General features: G+C 38.0%; 1 protein-coding gene across 2 annotated transcripts; it reads right to left on the bottom strand.

Annotated features, from left to right (window-relative positions):
- Positions 1–5080: 5080 nt before the first annotated feature.
- Positions 5081–24138, bottom strand: si:dkey-118j18.2. 2 transcript variants are annotated; one of them, XM_037534226.1, is made up of 6 exons: positions 23844–24138; positions 23464–23526; positions 21444–21514; positions 20820–20979; positions 14880–15009; positions 5081–6593 (listed from the first exon to the last, which is right to left on the bottom strand). In XM_037534226.1, exons 3-6 carry the CDS (start codon positions 21461–21463, stop codon positions 6385–6387), a joined length of 519 nt encoding a protein of 172 aa, XP_037390123.1. In that variant the 5' UTR covers positions 21464–21514; positions 23464–23526; positions 23844–24138; the 3' UTR covers positions 5081–6384. The 2 variants fall into 2 exon arrangements, with proteins under 2 accessions (XP_037390123.1, XP_037390124.1); XM_037534227.1 differs by having other exon boundaries at positions 21444–21510.

The following is a 24138-nucleotide window of genomic DNA, read 5'->3' as shown; positions in this document are numbered from 1 at the left end:
CTAACGCCTTTCAACCATTTCTTACTCTAATATTCTGGCTAATTTACTGCTACTGCTGTTCTCAATGCAGGTTTGCAAGTTTCTCCTATGTTTGACAGTGGAAGGAATGTTTTGAGATGAGTCCTGGGGACCCACTGCCTTGCACACCCGCTTAATGAGCTAATGAAGAGCTTGATAATTACTGATGAGCTTGATCAGGTGTGTTGGGGTGGGAATAGTTTAAGGCGAACTCCACAGATTTTCCAACCTACATAATTAAATGGTGATGTAAACAAATGTCATTCAGAATGTTTTGCATGAAATGCTCCATTCTAGAGAAACCTAGTCAGAATTGCTTATGCCCCTAATCATAAAATTGATGTTATCAGCACTTATAGAACACTGACTGTAAAATTTTAACTAATTATAGAGAGCCTGTAAACAACAACAACAACCACCAATGTACACTAAATGCTTAAACAGCATAGTAACAAGCTGACTGGATGGCAGTCCATCATGATAAGGTTAAAAGTATGCAGACACCACTTTTAATTTTAAAGTTATAAAACTTTAAACATAGCACTGTGAGATTTCTGCCCTGCTAGATCTGGCCCAGTAAACTGTAAGTGCTATTACGGTAAAATCTAGGACGAACAGCTCAGCCACTAAGCTGTAGACCATGCAAACATACAGAACTGAGCAAGCACTGCATTAATATCTGTCCTCCGTTGCATCACTCACTACAAGGTTCCAAATTGCCCACATAAGAACTGTGTGTCAGAAGCTTCATGAAATGGGTCTCCATGGCTGAGCAGCTGCACATGAGGCTATAAGAACTATGCACAGTGCAAAGCGTCGACTGGAGTGGTGTAAAGCACGCTGACACTGGAATGTTGATAAACAGAAATGTGTTCTCTGGACTGATTAATCACATATTAGTATCTAGCAGTCTGATGGACTAATCTGGATTTGTCAGAGGCCAGAAGAGTGCTACCAACTGGAATGCATAGTGCCAGCAGTAAAGTTTGGTGGAGGAGGGATAATGATCTGGGACTGTTTTTCAGGCTTTGAGCCCCTTAGTTCTGGTGAAGCATAATGAAAATGCTATGGGATACAAAGACCTTTTAGACAATTATATGCCTCCAGATTTGTGGCATTCATTTGAGGAAGACTCTTTCCTGTTCCAGCATGACTGTGCCCCTGTGCACAAACTAAGCTCCAGTGGCCTGCACAGAGCTCTGACCTCAACTCCACTGAACACCTCTGGGATGAACTGGAATGTTGATTATTAGCCATCGGTGCCATCATCTGACCTCACAAATACTCTTTTGACTGAATGGACAATACAAATTCCAAAATAGTGCGGAATTCCCAAATGATTGTCCTTGGTTTTGGAATGAAATGAAACAAGAAAAAAATACAGATGTGAAGGTCAGGTGTCCACATACTTTTGGCCATATACTGCATCCCTGTACATGGAGGTCTTAATTAAATAGACCACTGTTGTTCAGGTGCATTTTGTTTATATCAACTTGATTGAAAACTTCAGAAAAATTATTTTCATATATAAAATGTATGATGAAGCTTGTTATGCATCGGTGAGGTAAGTTATATATTTTTGCTGAATCATCCAGCCTAAGGCTGTATAATATGCACAAAATACCCTATTGTGAGTATTTTGATATTTATTGTGATTGGTTCATGCTTTACGATACACTACAATAATTGGCAAATGACAGGACATGATTAAAGACCAGCCTGCATATATTTTATTTTATTTTACTTATTTTTTACACTCGATTCTTTAATTCACAACCATGCCTGCAAAAACACCTCAGAGGGGTCAGGATGCTCACACAGCACAATAAAAGAGTCATTTAAAGGACATATTTGCTTACTGATGTCTTTTGAGATATCACAATAACCGACATTGCTACAGCAATAATGAATAATAAACGATACATGCTACAGACCTGTAAGGTGGTGTGGAAGTGGTGGTTGGATAGTGTAGTGGTTAACACCTTTGCCTTCTACGCTGTAGACTGGGGTCAATCCCCCACCAGGGCAAGCACCCTACCCTATACCAATAAGGGTCCTTGGGTAAGACTCCTAACACCACCTTGGCCTACCTGTGTAAAAATGATCAAACTGTAAGTCGCTCTGGATAAGAGCGTCAGCCAAATGAAGTAAAGTGTACTTCAACTCTTAACTTGGACTTTAACAGTCATGCAAACACATAATTTAAAATGAATTTGTTTTCAGATAAACATCAACATGGATCAGACTTTATTCTGCAAAGCTGGATAAGAATAAAGTTTCAGTGCATTTGAATTCCACACTGCAGGTGCACTGAAAAAAAAAAATGCGCTGCTTTTACTTGGTTCAAATGTGTACAACGGAACCACATGAATAAAATATGTTGCATCGGCACGTTTTTTTCTTTTAGTTTAATCACTTTTGGCAAGAACTGAGTTGATGTATTTATTATTCATGTGGAACCAATGTCCACTTCTTACAGTATGGGCAGTATTTTTAAAAACAAATTTCCTGCCAGCTGATTTTCAGAGGCATAATTGCCAGGCAAGGGTTTGGGACCATCAACCTATAAAAAATGTTTTGAGTTTCTTTAACATATTAAAGCCTAAGCAGGGTTATTTAGGAGAAAACTGTACCACACACGTAACAATTTTTGTCAGTCATACTGACGGTGCCAGGTTGTGACCAAGGTGCATCCCAAACCACGGAGTCCTGATGGATCTGGGACCGCTTAATCAACCTCTTGGACCTGCTGAATGTCTCGATATCAAAGTTCTGAGGGTCGCTGAAAGTTAGATTCTGTTGCACATTTGGGGGAAGGTCATTGTTCAGCCTGCTTCACTAAGGAAATGGTGAATTTCCAAAAGAAAAATAAGCCTACATTTTGTTGCCACTGCAATGGAAAGCATTGGTATAACGAAGGAGTCAGCATCTAGTCCACACTGGAGTAGCCAGCCCACATGGGACCCCCCACTAAATACAAGTGGGCATTTCACACACTGGTTGAGAGTAAGGCCAAGTTTTGAGGTTAGCACTCAAACATTTTAGGTGTTTAAACCACCTTTGAGTTTCCATATGTGCCTCAAACATCAAAACCTGCTCTTCAGAACCTGCCAAAGAAGACACACTGATGAACATGGAGCTAAAAGGGGATAAATATACCTAAAGCATTAGCACACAGCTGTTCTGTCCCCAAACTTTTGACAGACAGCGTATATCACCACCGTGGGTGGGTCAGATGTAGCAGTTCAAAGCAAAAGTAAGGCTCACTTACTGTGGGAGCAAACACTATATCTGGACTCGCCCGCTGCAGGATCCACCCACTCCTGTTTCTGCCGAGATTTTAACAGCCTACACAGGACAACTCAGGGCAAGGACTCAGGAGAGTGATGCATATGATAATAGGCAAGTTTACAGAGCTGCTAAAACAAACTAACATCAGATGCAACTTGTGATAAGAGAAGAAAGTTAAAAGGAAACAGACACTGATGTTTCCATTTAACACTGAGCAAGGGAGCAGAGTCTAGTTCAAACATGATGTTTTACTGCCCTCTAGTGGCCCTAATGTGGCACAACAGGGAACAGTACTATCTTGCCCGGTCTTAAACGCTGCTTGTTGGTCCAAGAATTGTTGGACACCCACATTAAACTAAGATAATACAATGGTTACTGTCATTGTTTACCCAGAAAATCTTTTTTTTTTCCTTTTTCCCCGTAACACTCAGTTTGGAATGTCTCTGGAAAACCTCCATTTGGAAAACCTCCATTTGGAGGGTCAAGTAGTCCTTATAAACCCAGGTTTATTGATGCCAAACTAGAGTATTAAATAAAATACATTACATTTGCTGTTAATTTTACACATTTTAAAGCACTATTTGCTTTCTTTCTTTAACATAGTAATTCAGCAAAAAATCCCCCTTAGCCTGAAATCTAGTTGTTGATGAGACATGTAGGTCAGACTTAATATTTTGAAGTTTGGAGGAAATCAACGTGAAAATTATGTTTTCAATCTTTTCTTCTACTTTTAAATTACAGGTTAGCTTGTGGGCAGTCATGGGCTGGAGGTTAGGGAGCTGGACCTGTGACTGGAAGGTTGCCGGTTCGATCCCCAGCACCGACGAGTGATCAAGACACCAAACCCCCAGCTGCTCCCCAGGCGCTGTGGATAGGGCTGCCCTGGTGTGTATGTGGTTTCATTTCATGGATGGGTTAAATGCAGAGGTGAAATTTCCCCGTTGTGGGATGAATAAGTATCACTTAAAACTGTGTAGTACTGCCATTTCATTATAAACAATTCTTCTATCACCTAATGTAGTTCCTTTACAGTAGTTAATCATTGTACACCGAACACAACACTAATAAGATCCATTTTTTATAACATTATAACCATGTACAATTAAAGATGGAAGTCCATCTGTTAGCTCACTTTAACACTGTTCTTTAATGCTCAGGACCCTCACAGGGCCACCACAGAGCAGGTAAAGCCAATGCGTTCCAATGACTCCACCCTGAGTAAGGCGGTTTATTCTTCACATTGTGCCTAAGAACACACGACAAAGTCACAGTAATGCATAGCCTCTCCTGGTTTAATGCCTCTTTACTATACTGATGGCTTAAATACACAACTATCCTAATCTGTTAGTGCTTCTATAGAACTTTCAGCATTTTGTTAGCACCCAAAAATAGACATTTGAAGTTTGTAACAGACATTTAAGCGTCTTGTTGCAGTTTTAGAATGAATCCTTCAGTAAAGCCAAACCGAATATCATTGGAGTAGTGTTAGCTGCTGAGCTGTGCAGCCTAGGCCTAGTCAAATAAAGCCTTTTACTTCATAAGAGCATTTAATTAATATACATGCAATTTGCATAATCAAGCATTTCAATTTTACTTCCAATATATGCAACTTGTAACTACAAACTTGGTGTGGGTTTCCTCTCTTTCAGTGATGCACACAAAAGCGATTTGAGTGTTGAGGAGCTTGTGAAGAACCTTCAGTCTGCCAAACACAGTGAACACATCATTTAAATGTGAACTAATTGGTGAGCTGATTCATCAAGAACATGCATATTGTTTCATTTTTTTTTAATCAAATAATCTACACAGCCCTAATGTACAGTACTATTCAGTGAGTAATAACAATAAAGCAGTATTAAGACTTGCAAATAAATGATATCAAATTATACTGTGAGACAGGAGGGAGATATACAATGTCTACAAGTAGACGCGGATCAACTTCTTTTATCCTGATAGTTTAATAAAAAAAACGTATTGATCCCGTTACGTTAACCTGATATTTCACAACTGCACACAGCTGACCTCATACATTCTTTAAAACACAACATTAATACGAAAACGAAACGTTAGATCACATTTTTTTCATACATCATTACCACACACAGACAAAAAAAAAATGTTATTTAAAAGTAAGCCAAGTTCATTTATGTGGGTACTGCGGCCCAAATGCATAAAAATCATTACTGTCACCTGAAAAGCCAGAAGCTAAAGAGTGTAGGAGACAAACTCCCTGCATTTACACACAACTTCATTAGGCCAAGAGTCACACTGACTCCGATGATTATACTTGTCACTTACAAACAGACAAAAGTAAGGCAATTACAAGACATAAAAGTGCTGAGGGATAGTTTTTTTGAAATTGTCATCACATACAAACTGAGGTTATGTATAAAGGTGAGGTGAAACCTTTATTCATAATGCTCTCCCTTTGGGCCTTTAGACAAGAGAGAAAACATTACCACTACATGTCTACAACAATGTCTCTGAGGAATCTGTTTTTTTTTTTGTTTGTTTCTTTTTTTTGGACATGGCACTGATCAATCCACAAGCCTATGTACAGTTAATTCAAGCCACTACGACCGGAAGCTGTAGGCTGTTGAATCCATGGCATCAGTCTTTAGGATTACAGAGAATGAAAAAAAAGAAAAAGAAACTCCAACAAAGTCAGAAAAAAAAAATGAAATGCACTATAGGACTAGATTACTGCATGTGCACGTGTTACATAATTATGTGCTGTCATGATGCTGGTTATATAAGAGGAAACCACAATAAGGCATGGGTGAGCTAAAAGCACCCTTTACATCACTGGAGGTCACAATACCACATCTCACCACAGGAGGGCACCAGATCTGTTTGATTGTTCATACTACACCACAATTTTCCTATTTCAACACCCTTACCATCAACATTACCTCCTTGATTAGAAAACTAAGAGGGAAAAAAAAAAAAAAAAAAAAAAAAAAAAAATCAAGACTGTAACTCAAAGCTGGGGCTGAAAAGAAATGTCTGCATGGATAAATACAGCCCTTGCTATGTTCAGAAGTAGACAAAATTGAGAGCTGGCGGTGAAAAAGACTAGCTGGATCTGCCTTCAGTCTCCAGCTGGCCCTGAATGCTGGTGTCTGCTTGCTGGCTGGCTGGAGAGATGGCGCTGGGTGTGTATGGAGGTGGGTCGTCAGTGATGGTGCTGGAATCATTTCCCTCGGGGATGGCGATGCTCAGAGAGGCATCAGTGTCATCGTTCTGAGCGTATTCACTATATGGAGGAGGCTTCAAGTCATTCGCTATAAAGAGAAGAAAAAAAAGAAAGAAAAAGTTATAGAGGAAATATAATGACATGCTTAACCTTTAGATGTCTAGAGCTATTACTGCTGTATTTCTGTTATTTACATATAATTACATAATACATTAAGTCTTATGCTAAAGCCTCAACATCACTGATCAAATTTCATGTGTTGCTGATAACACATCATCTACAAGGAACACAAATATAGCATTTTCTGTCAAATATAGCACACAATTTCTAATTTTTCATATTTGATAAGTCCATTCCCACCATGGAGAAAAAATAAGCCAACACTTTTTTTAATATATCCCTTTGTGGCAGCAGTGAAAAAGAAATGACTTATTTTCTCAATGTGTTGACTTGCTGTCAATGTCAAGATGTAATTACTATTTTAACACTTTCGAAAAAGGAGTCATTATTTTTAAATACTAAGTCAACATTTTGAGAAAAAGTAATCATTTTTAGATAAAATCAGTAATTTGAGATGGTAAGTCATTATTTCAATATACTAATCACTATTTTGACTGCCAGAAGCACAGGCAATGTCTTCTCCTCCAAGTGGCAGCAAAGGTCTTCCAGATCATATATGTAACTGTATGTAGGACTAATATAGATTTGAAAATATTTCAGTTCAAAACTACAATTTTTTTGTTTCCTTTACCACAACATTTCATAAAGGTTAACTCTATATAAAGAGTGGAAAGCAGAGGCACCAGCCCACTCAACTCAAACATGTCAGAACCAGCACGGCCTGGAAACTACCCGGCACAGCTCTATGCCTTCTCTGAGCAGGTATAAACAAGCTGACCTGCATCACGGCACTCGTACTGCTGCTTTTACTGCTCAGTGACTCATCGAAAATATGAGATATTGTCAAGCTTCAGGAAATCTGCATGTGTTCTGCTAGCCACTGCACACCTACGCCTACAAGCCTGCTTGTGTTTAACAATGAAACCGGTTTGCTGTAGGTTTTCTAGCTTTGGGGCCCCAGTGGTTCCCCGGGGCTGTAATTCGTACCTCATAATGATTCAGTTTTACAATTTCTAGGGAAATGATTGAGTGCATGATTAAATCTCAAAATTAAGGCCAATTTTATCTGGTGAAAACCTCATTTCACTGGGAAACAAGCAAAACTTTCTGCCAATGCAATAAGACATTTCCCTACATAAAATGACTGAAACCAAGTTAAATAATCTAAATCTAATCTAAATGAGAATTATTAAATATTTTCTCTGGTTTGAAGATCATTTCACTTTCCAAGATTGCATGCAGTGTGTCCTCCCCCAAACATGTTCTTTCATAGCATGATACTGTCTAGTTTTTTAAAAAAAAAAAAAAATCGGTGTATTGATGACATCAAGCTGAGAGGAAAGCCTTCTTTAGTTGTGTTGATACTTAATTCAGGAAGACAGCATCAGTTTTTTAATTTGCAGCCAAGCAAGTTAGTGGTAAAGAGGCTGAGAGTGACAGAAGAAACATTTCATGTACGAGGCAAAGCTAGAACCAAATATTTGTGTGCAAACTGCTGTGTCCTCTTCTACATCATAAAACACTACAATATTTACAAGCTGTTTAAGTTAAGTGATACTTTTTTGATCCCACAACTGGGGAAATTCCACCTCCGCATTTAACCCATCCGTGAAGTGAAACACCACATACACACTAGTGAACACAGACACTAGAGGGCAGTGAGCACACACTTGCCCGGAGCGGTGGGCAGCCCTATCCACGGCACCCAGGGAGCAGTTGGGGGTTAGGTGTCTTGCTCAAGGACACCTCAGTCATGGACTGTGGGCCCTGGGGATTGAACCGGCAACCTTCCGGTCACAGGGCCAGTTCCCTAACCTCCAGCCCATGATTGCCCCAAGTACTAACCAGGCCCGACCCTGCTTAGCTTCCGAGATCAGACGAGATCGGGCGTTCTCAGGGCGGCATGGCCATTTCACAGTAAATTAGTCCTATCCAGCTCTCTCTCTGTTCTTTATTCAAAATGCAGATTACTTCCTTCTACATATTGCCATTGAATTACTTATCCATCAACAGCGATATCCAATAACACTACCCTATTGCCCAGGCTTAGTACACAGCTCATATAATACCTACATTTATGGCATTATTCATTCAACCTCATGAGAAACTGTAGAACATGACTCAATTTATATCATAATACCTACATGGAGTGTTAATTTCAATATTTACTTTATATGGCACTGTTAGGACAGATCTAGGATAGAACTGTTTATTTCTGTTGTTTAAGTAACTTCAAATTCAGTGTTTTCACATTTGGAAACAGCCCAAAAACTTAATTTCTTAAAAAAGGGTACTTAACTTAATTGGTTAAAAAAAAAGTGCTAACTTTACTGAACATTAAAAGTAATTTTAATTGATCTTAACATTCCAAAGTCACACCCTTTCGATTTATCTCCTTCAACTTCATCTCTCACTCTATAGTTACTCTAGCTCCTTTAGAGATATATGAAGCTGTGCTTCATGAGGTAAATTAGTAATGCGTTGATTATTGTTATTATGAATCATTTTTTTCAGGTGCAGCTGAAATACATGCTACAACTAGCCAGCTCTTGATATATTCCCTAACTTTCGTCCTCACTTCTCAGCAGCTACTGGCAAGCTACTCTTTTAAATGGGTGTTTTAGGAGTATGAAAAAACACAAAAGTGCCAGCACTATTCAGCCAAGCTTAGGCTGGGCAAAGCCTCAACTTGGGCAAAAGAAGTGACTGGATGTCTTCATAGCCTCATTTGTTATCTTTTTCAGTGCAAATTGTTCAAAATGAATTCGGTGCATTTGAATCCTCTAGTGCAGACGTCACTAACAGGCGGATGCGGACCTGGACCTATAACCAATAAACTATGGAGAGTTATTTAATTTCAATAGTATGGCCCTAATTGATTCAACTTTTCTAGTCCTTATGGCACCGCTATAGCAGCCCGGAAGACTCACAGACCAATCGCATGAGTTGTACATATCACTCATGATGCTACTCAGTCAATCAGATCTGTGCATTACGATAAGTACTGCAACTCGAATGAGTGAGGCACACACAGAGGAGAGACGAACCAACCAGTCGGAAAAGAGAGTGAGCCAGATTATTTTACATGGCGTTCTCTAAAAAGAGAAAACTGACAATAAAACGCTGAAATATTACTGAATTGTACATTATTTGATTTGACATTCAGATTTTGACTACATAAAATGGTGCTATAACTACTAGGCTACTTCAGTAAACAGTATATGGCACTGAATCATAATGCAAATTAGACATTATGATGTTCTGCACCTTTGCTTGAGGAAATTTTCTGTAACTGGTCAGTGATAACCTATTTCATGTAGCTGTCAGCAGCTGTTTTATATTGAATATGTCCTTTCGTCTTGTGTCATTTGAATTTTTGTCTTCAGTGTTTTTAGCTTGTAGGGGTGTTTGTTAGTTTTTTAATTCTGTCATTTTCCTTTTTTTTCCTTCTTCTCTTATACTAGACATCAAGTAAAGCAGCCAATAGCAACACACACACACACACACACACGTGATGTTACATGTTACTGCACTGCATTATTGCAGACCAGTATCAAACAGCCCACATCCCTGTACAGATCCATGGCCCAGTGGTTGCGAATCTCTACAGCATATGTCGTAGTTAATGTGAGCTTTCTCCCCAACACTTCAGCAAGCCAGTTCATTTAGATTAATATATAGCCAGTTGGCTGACTTCCATCCAAACCGTGGCTTCATGCGCCCAAGTCGAGGCTTTGTTCTGCTGTGCTGCAGCTAGATGTTACATGTGCAGGTCAAGGGTTCAAGAGTAGCAGGGTTGTAAAGTCCTGAACTGAGCTACAACAGTAAATTTTTTAAAATAAATAAATAATTAAATAAAAAGTATAATGTAGTCCTACTCCTGTAGAGCCAGTGTACTTGACATTTTTGTGGCTTTCCCCAGTGGTTACACAGTCAAATCACAATGCTGACTCCTATCAAAAGATCAAAACTAATCTTGTGACACACTTGAAACTTTAAAATAATCTAACAATGAACCAGCCAGCAAGTGACTACTATCTATGACCTCTAGCTTCCTGCTTCCATCTTATGAGAAAACTTAAATGACCTGCGGAAACCACAAATGCCATTGTTGCTAAGTCACTTCCTTGGCATAATGTCAATTCATACGTAGGTTTGGAAACAAGCAAGAGCTCATGAGTGCAATTATATCATCAAAACTTTTTTTTTTTGAATGAAAAATTTAAGTACATAAAGTACATTTATTAGAGTCAGCTGAAGTTATCTACTGATAATGCGGTAACCTGGTTTGCAGAAGCATGTACTACAGAATGTGAACTGTTAGCCAGAAGGGAAGGAAATGGTGATCAGGCAGTTCTTTTTAGTCCTTGTGTCGCTCTGAATGTAACATCATCACAGCCACATCCTGTCTGCTGATTCCATCTAGCATTCTGCGCTGTTTAAAAATAAAAACCTTGAGTCTCCCCCTGAAGTTTTAAACCACTAGTCTAGATTTATCACTAATTTGATAGAACATTTCAATGGAATTCCATAATAAACTACATTTACATTCTGCACTTGCAGGTTTAAGTCTGCACTTCTCTGCACAAGATGATGTCATAATGGGTTTATGCACTTACAATGGTAGTTGTTGTTTATAGGCTCTCTATAATTGGTCTTAATCTGTCTTTTAATGATCCACACAGTTACTCACTGTTCTAGAAGTGATGTTATCCACTTTGTACTCAGGAAAGACGTAATTTATCACAAAAACGATAACACTCATGACGCCCACACCTAGTCATAAGGAAGCCGGCCATTTCAAAATGTTCCAAAGCCACAGTATTACACAGTAGAGAAAGAGAATTTCCACCAGCTGTTCTCAAGTCCACTTAATGGCTCCAAAATTCCCCACACTGGTGAAAAAAAGTCTTGCAGAGTGTCATAATGAGAATGTCTGGGAACAGTGAGAAATGTTAGGCTAAATGTAGGAGGGAACAGAGACTTATTGGGGTGTAAACCAATTGAGTGTGAAATATCTCAACCAATCCAACATCTCGGGAAGACAGGGGTCAAAGTAGGGAGCACTGTGCTCATAAACAATGTCTGACAGACAACAAGCCTGTCCTTAGCTCATAAGTAACACAAGTTTGCTGAAAAGGTGTTAGGTGATGACAGTGCTCTGCTACCAAGGCTTGTGAACATATGTATGCACTCTCAAGGTGCTCTGATAACACACAAACATAAAATATACCATGATCACATATTTCATAGATTTCATGTACTGTCAATTATGCAAAAACGCATTGCATTTCACTGTTTAATGTACTCTTTCACTTAATGTTCACTTTTAAGTTGGCTTTTTACACACCTAGCACCGCTAACAGTGGTTCGTTTTCAATTTCTCACTCTAGATTTAGCTTAAACACAAAGACATTTGAAAAATACAATACATTTAAATAACAAATTATTTACTTTATACATTGTAGCTTTACACTTTTAGACTGCCACAAACTTGTTCTATAGAGAGTCCTTCCTAAACGTGGACTTAATGTATCCTAGGCGTAACATGTTGTCCCGAGACGTGTATACTCATTGCAAGATGATATCCAGCTACATAAGACTAGTGAATAAACATCAGTAAATCACTCTACTACCAACTAAACGTCACACAAGTTTTTGAAGACTTATTTTTCCAAGTCTGAGACTCATCTGCCCCTTGGACACATCTTCCACAATCTGGTGAGTGGCATGCTAAAATAGTCTTTGCAACATGTCCCTTCTGCAACCTGATAATTAAGAGACATCAGTCTAAATTTGGAGGATGTGCTGGTCTCAATTTGAGGCAATTGCAGGGATATTTTATCAACAAATGGGGGCACTTCGCAAAACATAACTTTGCAACTGAATATTAAGCTTAAAAATTAGGCATACAGATCTAATGTCTGTTTTACTGAAAATGGTATAGAAATGGTGTTGGTGATTTCTGCAAAATGATATTCATCCCACTGGTTTATTATATTTAGCAGTTTGTTCTGATTTATTACATTCACAGAGGCACTTTTTATCTCTGTCCTCATATTTTTAATGGCAAAAACATTTAATATGTGGGGCATTTATACCCTTTGCCTCTGTTTATTTGCCGCACTTAACCATGTGCACAGCTCAATATACAGCCAAAAATACTCTCTCAAGTAAAAATAGCAGAGATTTATGTTTATGTCTTCAACCTCTCAATGACCTAAGGCCATGTAAAGTGCTACAACTTACTGCAAACACTCCCCTCCAGCCAGCTGTCCCCACGCTTAGCAAAGAGTTTAGGGACTGACCTTTGTTATGAATTTCAATTACCTATAATTCCTCACAGATTTTCATGTTCAAAAGACTGTATATGACAGAACACAACTTCAGAAAGAGGTTATGATGTCAAAATGAGATGTTCTGCAAACATCAACATAAAACCAACCCATTCTTTTGGAAAAAGACAAATTAATATAAAATATACCGCCACATATTACAATATGTATTGCAATACATTAAAGACACATCGGTAAACCCTTCATGTAACACGTCTGCATTATTTTGATAAGAATCATTTTACATTGGCTGGATCATGTGAATACCTTGATTCAAACCAAACTTTCTGCAAACATTTCCCACCTGCTAGCTGTCCAGTCTTATCTGAGGGAATTTGTTACTGGATTTGCTTTGCCTAAAATAGGTTGCAAACACATGGTTCATAGGAACTGATGTGGAAAGCAGTTATGATTTCATAAAGTGAGGTCATTATTTAACAATTGTTGAATTATTTAGATTCCAATGTTCTGTTCTTTAACAAAAATGTTGATAGGCTGTGACCCAAATCACTTCATCGGCTGAACATCACAATGTACAGGGTGAGTCAAAAGTCACAGGACACCGTTTTATTTTATTTTTTTATGCTGTCACAAGCCTCCACAATGCGGTGCTGAAAGTGGTGTTTGTTGCGGATTTTCTCAGCATACACAATTTGTTTGAGATGACCCCAGAGACAAAATAAAACGATAATAAAATAAAAAAATGAAATAAAATAAAATGATGGCCTATGACTTTTGACTCGCCCTGTACACTGAGAGTCTCTAGTAAGTAAGCAACGAATAGAGGAATGTTATGTTATGAGTGACCACTAAGCCATTAAAAACAAAACTTTCTGACTCTTCTGATTTTCTGGAGAACACTCAAAACCGGTTTATCATACAGCAAAAATACTGTCTGGTAACTGCAAAAATTAAATGTGTACCCTAATCATGCTTTCCTGGACATCACCATGGACATTTACAAATGTAAATTAAACAGTTCTTACCTATATGGATCACTCTACCAAACTAGTTAGTCAGCGCTTCAGGCTTGAGAATATTTAGGACTTTTCGCTATCCTGGACTTTAAACTAGAATCATTAAATTAGAATTATCAACCTTAATTTATGAATCATTTTGCTTTGAGTGAGCCTATACCCTAAATATGTTAATTTATGAATCATTTTGCTTTGAGTGAGCCTATACCCTAAATATGTTAATTTATGAATCATTTTGCTTTGAGTGAGCCTATACCCTAATTATGTTAATTTATGAATCATTTTGCATTGAGCGATCCTATACCCTAATTATGTTAATTTATGAATCATTTTGCTTTGAGTGACCCCTATACCTTGTTCATTTATGAATCATTTTGCTTTGAGTGACCCCTATACCTTGTTCATTTATGAATCATTTTGCTTTGAGTGACCCCTATACCTTGTTCATTTACGAATCATTTTGCTTTGAGTGACCCCTATACCTTAATTATGTTAATTTATTAATCATTTTGCTTTGAGTGATCCTATACCTTTGTTAATTAGCACTAATAAGAATTAGGGTAAAATAAAGCCAAAATATTGAATAATTTAACATTCACAACACAACACAACACAACAAGGAGCTCCAATTGATTTACAAAACTACATGAATATCATTTTTATGTGTAATGGTTATGATATGCAAATATTTATGGACATATAATTACATTTAAATTGTAATCACAACTGTCAGAAAAATTAGTTAGCTTTTTGTTTTGCCAAATAGTTCAAACCTAGTATCTACAGTTGTATTAAATGTATTAGTAGTGTGTTTTGTAGCTACGGGATGAGGAATTAAAACGTAGACCCCCATATAGACCCTTAGAGGCTGTGATAGCATTAAGAATTCACCAAAAGCAGATATTTATCTTAGACATGGATTGTTGGAGCTGTTGATTTTACCTCCAGACACAGCCTCGTATGGAGGAGGCATGTCTAGATGAGAGAGGGACGAAGCTGGTGGAAGAGAGGCAGAAGGTTCACCCACTGATCCGTCATCCTGCACTCCATACCAGCTTGGCCAGATTGATGTCTGTGGAACAGAGCAGAAGTGGGAGTTAAAATCACCCACACACAGTGATGTCAAATATAAAACATACTGAGAAGGAAGATCTTAATTGCCACTTTTCATCATGAAATCACACGATAAACTGATGGTAAGAGAACAGAAATGTTAACAGATTCTTAGCAACACTAGTTGCTCCAATTACTAGTTTGCTTCAATCTCATACACATCTCCTAATCACACCAGTCACCAGTCTTCAGGCACAGTAAGAAATTTATGCTCTCTACTTTTTGATTCATATCATACGTCAAGACTTTGTAGTCTGCAGGAAACCATGGGGTTTCAGCTCAGCATGAAGAAAACAAAGGCTATGAAGAGGAAAGAGCAGTAACTTAAACACTGATGCGGAAGATGTTTAAATGGACAGTTTTTGCCAGCTTAGCATTCAAGAAATACGACACCCACTGACAGAACAAGGATGAATGAGCTTGAAAAGATCTTCAGATATAATGACTACAAAGATCAGAATTGGGCTGGTTGTGGTATTATCTGTGGTTATGGACATGAAACTAGACAATAAAAAGAAGGTCAGGCAAAAACATTGACAATGATGCCTCTGAACTAGCACACAGTACACTGGATGTCCAGAAAAAAGGGAACTGGGAACAAATCAAGTCTCACTTCTCACTCAAAGGCCAGATAACCAAACTGAAGATCTTTAGACATATTATGCAATGATAAGCCAACCCAATTCACTGGAAAAGACAGTTATGCTTGGAATAGTTGAATTGGAAAGGGATGGCAATCAGAGAAATCATAAACAAGCCATGAAAAAGCCTGAAAACCCAAACAGATGACAGGCCATTCTGGAGAGACAATATCCATATGGTCACCAGGAGCTAGAATCCATTTGATGGCACTTAATAATAACACAGGCCTGTGGGCCAGACTCAGTCCATGAGCAAGTTTTCTCCAGCCCCCAAACATCCCACAGTTTATCATTACAGTTTATTATATTAAAATTACACTCAAACTATGAAAAGCATTGAATAACGTCCTACCACAAAGAACTACAGAAACACAGAACCACATTCTAAGTTAAGTGATACTTTTTTAATCCCACAAATGGGGAACTTCCACCTCCGCATTTAACCCATCCATGAAGTGAAACACCACATACTAGTGAACACACACACACTAGGAGGCAGTGAGCACACTTGCCCGGAGAGGTGGGCAGCCCTATCCACAGCACCCGGGGAGCAATTGTGGGTTAGGTGTCTTGCTCAAGGACACCTCAGTCATGAACTGTCAGCACTGGGGATCGAACCGGCAACCTTCCGGTCACAGGGCCAGTCCCCTAACCTCCAGCCCACGACAAGCACTACCTAATAAAAAAGTATCATTTTCTCAACAGAGTACGGGACTGCATGAGTTGTGCTGGCAAAAGCAATGATGTTCTTTTATGAAGGCTACCATTTTAATTGCAGATAAGAGAGTCCAGTTAAGCATTCTGGAATCTATTCAATTTCTCCACTGTACATGGTTTGCCAGAATTGGACTCCAGATGAAATCTCTGTGATTCTGTCTGCCCTACATAAGCAAGAATGCCCTGATGAACTAAATGAAACACTCAATTGATAATTAAGAGAAGTGGCAATGCTGGGTGAGGAAGTAACAGAAACAACAATGAGAAGTAAGAAACAACAATGGCTAATTCAACCCTCCAAAACAAAAGAAATGTCAGACAACCAAATGGCCAAGTAGCTTAAAAACTTAGACTGAATTGGAAGTTTCAGGATGACTGTGTGCTTGCATGTTTGTGCATTTGCTTAAATTCAGGAGATAAATAAATCAGACACAGCCAATTTGCAGAGGGGGACCATCAGAATGTTGTTCTTATTTAATAATCAACATGATTGTTGTATTTAAAATCAGCAAGTACTGTAGTACTTGTAGTACCAGTCATGGGCTGGAGGTTAGGGAACTGGCCCTGTGACCGGAAGGTTGCCGATTCAATCCCCAGGGCAGACAGCACATGATTGAGGTGTCCTTGAGCAAGACACCTAACCCCCAGTTGCTCACCGGGCGCCGTGGACAGGGCTGCCCACCACTCCGGGCAAGCATGCTCACTGCCGCCTAGTGTGTGTGTCTATTCACTAGTGTGTATGTGGTGTTTCACTTCACGGATGGGTTAAATGCGGAGGTGGAATTTCCCCAGTTGTGGGATTAATAAAGTATCACTTAAATTAATACTCCTACTTTATTGTTACAGAAAGGGGCTAAATTCTTGAAAGTTGGAACTTCAGGAGTGCACTGAAGGCTTTAACCATTAGATTAACTAACAGCATAAATAGGAAGTAACAGAGGAATCATCCAGTCACATTTTTATTTACAATGGGTGTTAGAAAACAGTGACTCTTCTCTTCCTTCTGCAGGTTCTAGATATGCCACTGGCTGTGAAAACGAACAGTAGTCTAGCAAGGTTTCAGTCACTTGGTAAGAATGGAAAACAGTGGTGGCAGCTCCACCCCAGTTTTAAATAACTTTTGTTTTTTATGTTGATAATACTGGTTGATCCTGGGCATTTGTGAGGCCTAAGAAATCTGTTTATTTCACTGCTGCTGCTGCTGACAGCAAAAGTTAGGAAATCTGAACCCTTGAAGGAACGTTCCACTTACCGCTGTGGTCAAGGGAATGTTGCAGCTGGTAGTGGCATAATTTTCCGTTGCACAAAAAACAATGGAACATCCGGTTTGCCATCATGTAAACGCAGCAGTACTGACATATTGCAGAGACCACACAATGATATTTGAGTTGTTTCAAGAGGTTTCCACAACAGACATGTCTGTTTGGTGTCACAACAAAAATCATATAAGGTGATCTTCATGAGATAAAGATCAAGAGATTAAAAAAAACAACAAAAAAACAGAATACTGTGATACAATTCACTGAACCCTCACAATGACACACGTACATGAGCAGTTGACCCTGATAAAAGGTCTGTAAAAACCTTTCACACAGTTATATCAACACAACTTCTTTAACTCTTGTTTGATGTTTCACTGCTAAATTGATGATTTCCTGTGATAAGAGATCTCAGATGTCCTAAAATTACAGCTAGTCCTATATTTCTTGAGAAAAAGGTAGAACACAGCAGTTCTTCAAAGTCAGTATCTGATAAGGTACAGCTAAACTACTGATGTTTACAGCACTGTCACAGCTAGGATATTCAGCTACAGCTGAGACTTTTATGAGAGTCATGTTGCTTCTGTTCAGCAGCGCAGCATTAAGCTATAGCCTACAGATGTGTTATGCTAGCTAATGATTAGCTTATGGTGTTTATTCCCACCACAAAAAAAGCTTTAAATCTTTGAGCTACCAGCTTTATGCTGCATGTTGTTTGAACCACATATTGATAGCTCCAGTCAGGCCATATATGTTGATTAACTTGAGCGGTCAACAGAAGCAGCTTCAGTGCTTGGCCTTTATTATTGCACTACTCCACCCAGTTTTGCTGATCTGGATCCTACTTTTTACAGGCACTAGTTAAATTTGATGAGTGCTGGGCTCTAGAAAATAAATAAATGAAATAAATAACAACTAGGAGATAGAATAAAGGAACATTACGAAAAACTACATTTTAAATCTTACATAGGTAATGTCTTAGCCTAACTGAACAAGGCACAATACAGGGCAATCAGAACAGTGCTCATATGTATGAATCAGTGTTCAAGGCACAGCAACAAAAACTCCCTGTTTAATTCTAAGATTATGCAGGAAAAGAGTCATGTAAAAAATATATGATTGTTTTTTGCTTCCTAAAACCACACAAAACTACCTGGGTCCTTTTTCACAAAAGATACTTTAAATTTGTACTAAGCTTATTCTTAAGAAAAGTTCTCAGCAATTGTATACAAATGGTCTATAAAAATGAGTACATGCTTGAATATATACAATGCATTTTTAAGTGTGCCAGTCATTTATAAATCAAAACTGGTCATATAAATTAGCACATGTGTACAATCATTCCAGCTCTGTTCAATTTTTAACTGGTATGCATATGAATGTTTCCAGCAATAACTGGTCAAAGAAATAGAAAAGAGCAGAGTGCAGCATGTTCTCTTCTACAGACTTCCTGCTCATTGGTTTAACAGATTTATGTATTTATTTACTCAGTATACATAATAAACAGAAAAAAGTAATGTAAATGCTCATAAGTAATGATGTACTGAAAAGGGGCTGGGTCTGCCTGTCCAATATAGCTAATATAGCTACATGCATCCATCTGGTTTATTCTCTGTGAGGAATGTAATGTCCTGACTTTTTTTTAAATGACTTACAACAATCCAACAAGAAGACAGATCTACATAACTGGAAGAGATGTGCCACAGTGTATCCCTTCAGCAGAACCACATGATATTAAGTATCCACTTGTAAAATGTATTCATTTTTTAATTACTTTAGGGATTTAATCATTTATCACGTTGTCTATTTGATTGTTCAACCGAATACAAGGTTTTAATGAAGTAGGCTAGATTCCTTATGAAGTAAATCTGGTGAAAAGTTACACAGGCCCAGCATCAGGGGATCATAACCCACTGTAATTTGTACTTGCATCTATACTGAGCTGGCAAAAGCTATCACAATTAAACTGAAGCAGAGGCAGTGCAATTCAGTTTCACTTTGTTTTTTGCTGTTTTTGTAGAAACATTTATAAATGGTAGTATAATAGGCTAAACTCATAAATAGTGGAGTCTGAGTGTATATTTTTATTAATCTGCCGATTTCTTAAAGGAAAACCCTTATTTGGTAACTTGCTGTTGATTCTCTCCACAGAGGCCCCTCACAGTCCCTCTGCGGATGCCCCCACTCATGATTTAGCTCTGTAGCTTGGTTAACTAAGCCCATCATAGTGACTAACTGACAGAAGTTTGTACGTCAGGTTGGAAACATGGATCAATCTACACGTTTTTAAATAAGACCCTGTTTTAATCATCAGTAATGACTAAAGTAATGAATCATTACTTAAACATACATTTTCACAAACATGCACAAACAGCACGGATCTTTACATAAACATAACATACAGGATATTTTCAAAGCCTCAGAATCATATTTATACATTTTTATTTTATGCATTTATCACTGGACTGACATTAGCTGAAACTGCAAATATGAGACTAAAAATAATGAATCCAATTTAAAACATCTAGCCTGAAACATCTTTAGCCTGAGACATAAAGCAATGTATGTCATGTGATCATGACAGCATCTAACTGTACTCTGACATGAGCATCAGAACATTAAGTAGCTTGCTGTACCACACTACAATTTACAATTTCTTTGCCTTTATGACTAAATTAATTTAATATTTAACATGGTTTATGAAACAGTTCTGACTATTTCTGTAAAAAATGTCAGCTACTTGATGAGCTAACAAAACTTAATCTGCTAAGCTAATTACACCTGAAAAACACACAGACCGTTAGCATGCCAACTAATTAGCCTGCCTAACAAAAAAAATGTGGTTGAGGTTAGAGAGCCTCCAGCGTTGTTTAATCAGTCTCAGTATGGTGTTTTATACATGAAGTATTTTAATTAAAAATAGCTCATTTCAAAGCTTAAGCATTTTTTATAGGAAAAAAAAAACCCAACAACCTGAAATTGGGATTGGTATCAGCTGATATTCAAGGTCTCAGTATCAGTATCAATATCGGAAAAGAAAGTGATAGGGTGCCAACTCTAATATTTACGTTCAGTTTGTCTGAATCACTCAGACCAGTGAAAGCAATGCAACAATGCAGGCAAATTTCCAGATGTAACTGTAGAATACTTACATTTTGTCTCTCGCACATCTGGTGCAGATAGGCTCTTCCACCCACAATAACGATCTGTGCATTGCGGGGATTACTGAGGTAAGCAGCAAGCTGCCTCTGTCTTGAGCGGTACCAGCAGATGTAGAAGAAGATCTTTATCATAATAAATATTATGACAACTCTGAAAAGATTAATATAAAAAAGTTCAAAAATTAACTTTGGGCCGTGAACACAATTTATAAAAACATGTTAACGTATTAGCACTATTACTGATGAGTAAAACAATGCTCTCAGAACAGGCTGCCTGTGTTGTATTCATATTAAACTCCTATTTTTAACAAATGATGAAAATCCACATATGATTATAAATAAAAATATGAAAATGATAGATGACAGATTTTTTGCCAAGGCAGACCTATCTAAAATTACATTTTGTATATATCTGTCTTGGACAAAAGTACAAAACATAAGTGTTAGATGTTTATCCTAAGTAGAGTTATATATATATTTTATTTTAAATCCAATCAGAACAAGTTCTGTGGAATTTATTCTCATCATAATACATTTAGTTTATTAACAGATCATGGCAGTAAAAAAAGATAGTAGTGGCTTTAATTATTTAGAATAAGCATTTCCAAGACTTACATGTACCAGTACAGCTCCATAGTTATCCTCAGTAAAAATCTGATTTCATAATCAATCTGCAGTCAGTCTGGCTGAAATGAAAACAGCAAGGAAACACAAACAGTTTTCTGGGTTAAAAGTCGAACAACAACTTTTTAAGAGAAATTTCACAAGTTTTTCTAAATTTCTAAATCAGTCCTTGTAATGTAAACAGATTTATTCAAAGTTGTTTCATGTAAACATTCATTCAGGGTGCCTTGATGTGAAGTGGCAGACTCTGATTTCTTTACAGTGCTGGAGACAGGAACCACAGATCACGATGTTTACAACACAAATATAGCCATTTTATTTACCATCCAAAGCCACCAGTAAACCTGCCTTCTGGGTTTTTGCATGTAATGTTAATTATAGTAAAACAGTCATAAATCTGACACTAAGGCCCAATCCCATTTCACTCCTTGCCCCTAACACTTACCCCGGTTTTGCGCGTTCACGTCTAGGGGTAGAGTTGTCCAGATTGTTGTTGAGATGGAGGGGTAGGGTGAAGTGTTATGGCTACATTGCCCTTGAAACAGAGATTTTTCAGAGGGGAACTACAAACAGAGGTTCATGAGAAAATTCTCAGAATGCCCTGTGAATCATCGGCAAGACGGCTGCACAAGCAACCACAGAGAGACAAATGTAAGTATTTCTCTGTTAAAAAGTCGTTGTACTGTAAGAACCATTGTAATAGCGTTTTATGGTCATTTCCTTCTTAACACGCATAAAAATCGCTAGTAATGCGCTGATGTCTCGGTCAGTACCTGGTGAAATTTCCTGTTCCACCTTAAATGGCGCAGCAGTTATGTTCTGGCACCTGAGGTTGCTGCACCATTTAAGGTGAAACAGGAACATTCGATCATGAAGCTGGCGATTAGAAAGCTAAGTTCAGCTTCATATCACCAAAGAATTCTCGGTGGCGATAATAAATAATTGCCCCCCTCTTTGAAGGCGTATGATGCCCTAAATATATTTAAGCAGTGAGGACCTGAACTTTCCCCTCCTCTGCTGTCACGGCAGACAGGCAGGGTCGCCTACAGAGCGGCGCTAGTAGCTGCTAATGAAGTGATGTAGTTTTTTGTTTGTGCTCTTTTTTATTCTGTGACTCGTTTTTATTGATTGATTGATGCATAAAACTGAAGTTGTGAATGAATCATGAGCACCGGTGCTTTTCAGTCTCCTTTGGATAATAGGCAAATGTCAGTGTAATATACCATTATTGCTATAGTATGGAGACACAGCAGGACAACACGTCCTGATTATTTTTTCAGGCTATTTCCTCCTGTCATGTAACACAAGTGAGATCACCACAGCTGGAGACGGCATATTGGGAATGGCCAGAAAACCTCGTCTCGTCTGTTTACATAAAAAAGTCGCTGCTGACAACTGATGACGCATCCGGTACTTGAAGGGTTGTCCCATTACATAGGGGGAGAGATTTCACCACTACCCCTTGTAACCCAGTTTCAAGGGGGGAGGGTTACACTCGAAAACAAGGGGTAGGGGTCCAAATAAGAAATGGGACTGGGCCTAAGTTTTCTTTAGAGAGAACTCTCTGCTATAAATGGCTTAAAATAAATGAATAAAAATCACAAAACTATCCTAAAACGATGTACCAGACTATCTAACAATTTCATGTGATATATTCCTGTGAGGGAGGCATTAAACTTTTCAGGTGTCTGGTTCCCATCACCACCACTATGACTAATTCTGACTTGGCATTTAACATCACTCTGAATGATTTTGTTTACATCTTAACTTTTTAATCATGTAGAATTTTTAAAAATCGGTGGAGTTCCACTTTAACGTCCATCATTTACTGTTTATAGAATTATAAGCTGCCTTAATATTTAAATCTGTTTGAAATAATAACTAGCTTATCTTTTCACTCTGTAATGTCTCTCTTTGACGTTTTAAAAAATTGAGTTACTTTGTAATAATAATAATAAATAATTATAATAATCATAACATCAACAACAACGTGATAAACTGACTAGCTTACCTCTTCACTCCATACTGTCCATCTTCAACAGCTTATAGAGACTTCTAGTACTCAAAACAGTATCTGTTTACCAGAGCAGAGCAAAAACAATGCTTTGAGTTAGAAGACACAGATAAAGGCTTTTTAACTGTCTACATTGGAGAAACTTTGAACATTTGTTAATCCATTTTTGTTTATTTATTTGCATTATTTACATTTGGCTACGCTTACGCTGCTATCAGGGTTAGCTCAGTTCAAGCAGCTCAACTAGAGCTACAAACGTCTTTGCTTTTATCACTGAATTATTTTAAAACTCAACGGGGTTTATTACACAGTTTTAAGTCTTGAATTTCGTTAATAAAATTAGTGAGCTAGTTTTCGAGCAAACAAAAGTGACTCACCTTGCGCTGATCTGCTAAGCTAATTACAAGCCAAAACACACAGACCGTTAGCATGCCAGCTAACTAGCCTGCCCAAAGAAAAATGTGCTTCGGGTTTGTGAGACTAATACCAACAAAACAAAAACAATAACAGTCAAATTGCTCGCGGTTTTATCTCCCAAAGCTGCGAGGATAAACGTGTCTTCTGCCTTATTCACTTTTCCATGAACTAAATAACATTTTTACGTATCTTTCTGTACAGCTAGCCTACTTGCTACTAGCGACGGCCGACTCGTGAACGAACCTTTCTTTTGAA

This window comes from Pygocentrus nattereri, chromosome 24 (genome assembly GCF_015220715.1).
Source record: "Pygocentrus nattereri isolate fPygNat1 chromosome 24, fPygNat1.pri, whole genome shotgun sequence".
Classification (NCBI taxonomy): Eukaryota; Metazoa; Chordata; class Actinopteri; order Characiformes; family Serrasalmidae; genus Pygocentrus; species Pygocentrus nattereri.
The sequence above is the reverse complement of the archived record's forward strand: the minus strand, read 5'-3'. Positions and strand labels throughout refer to the sequence as shown.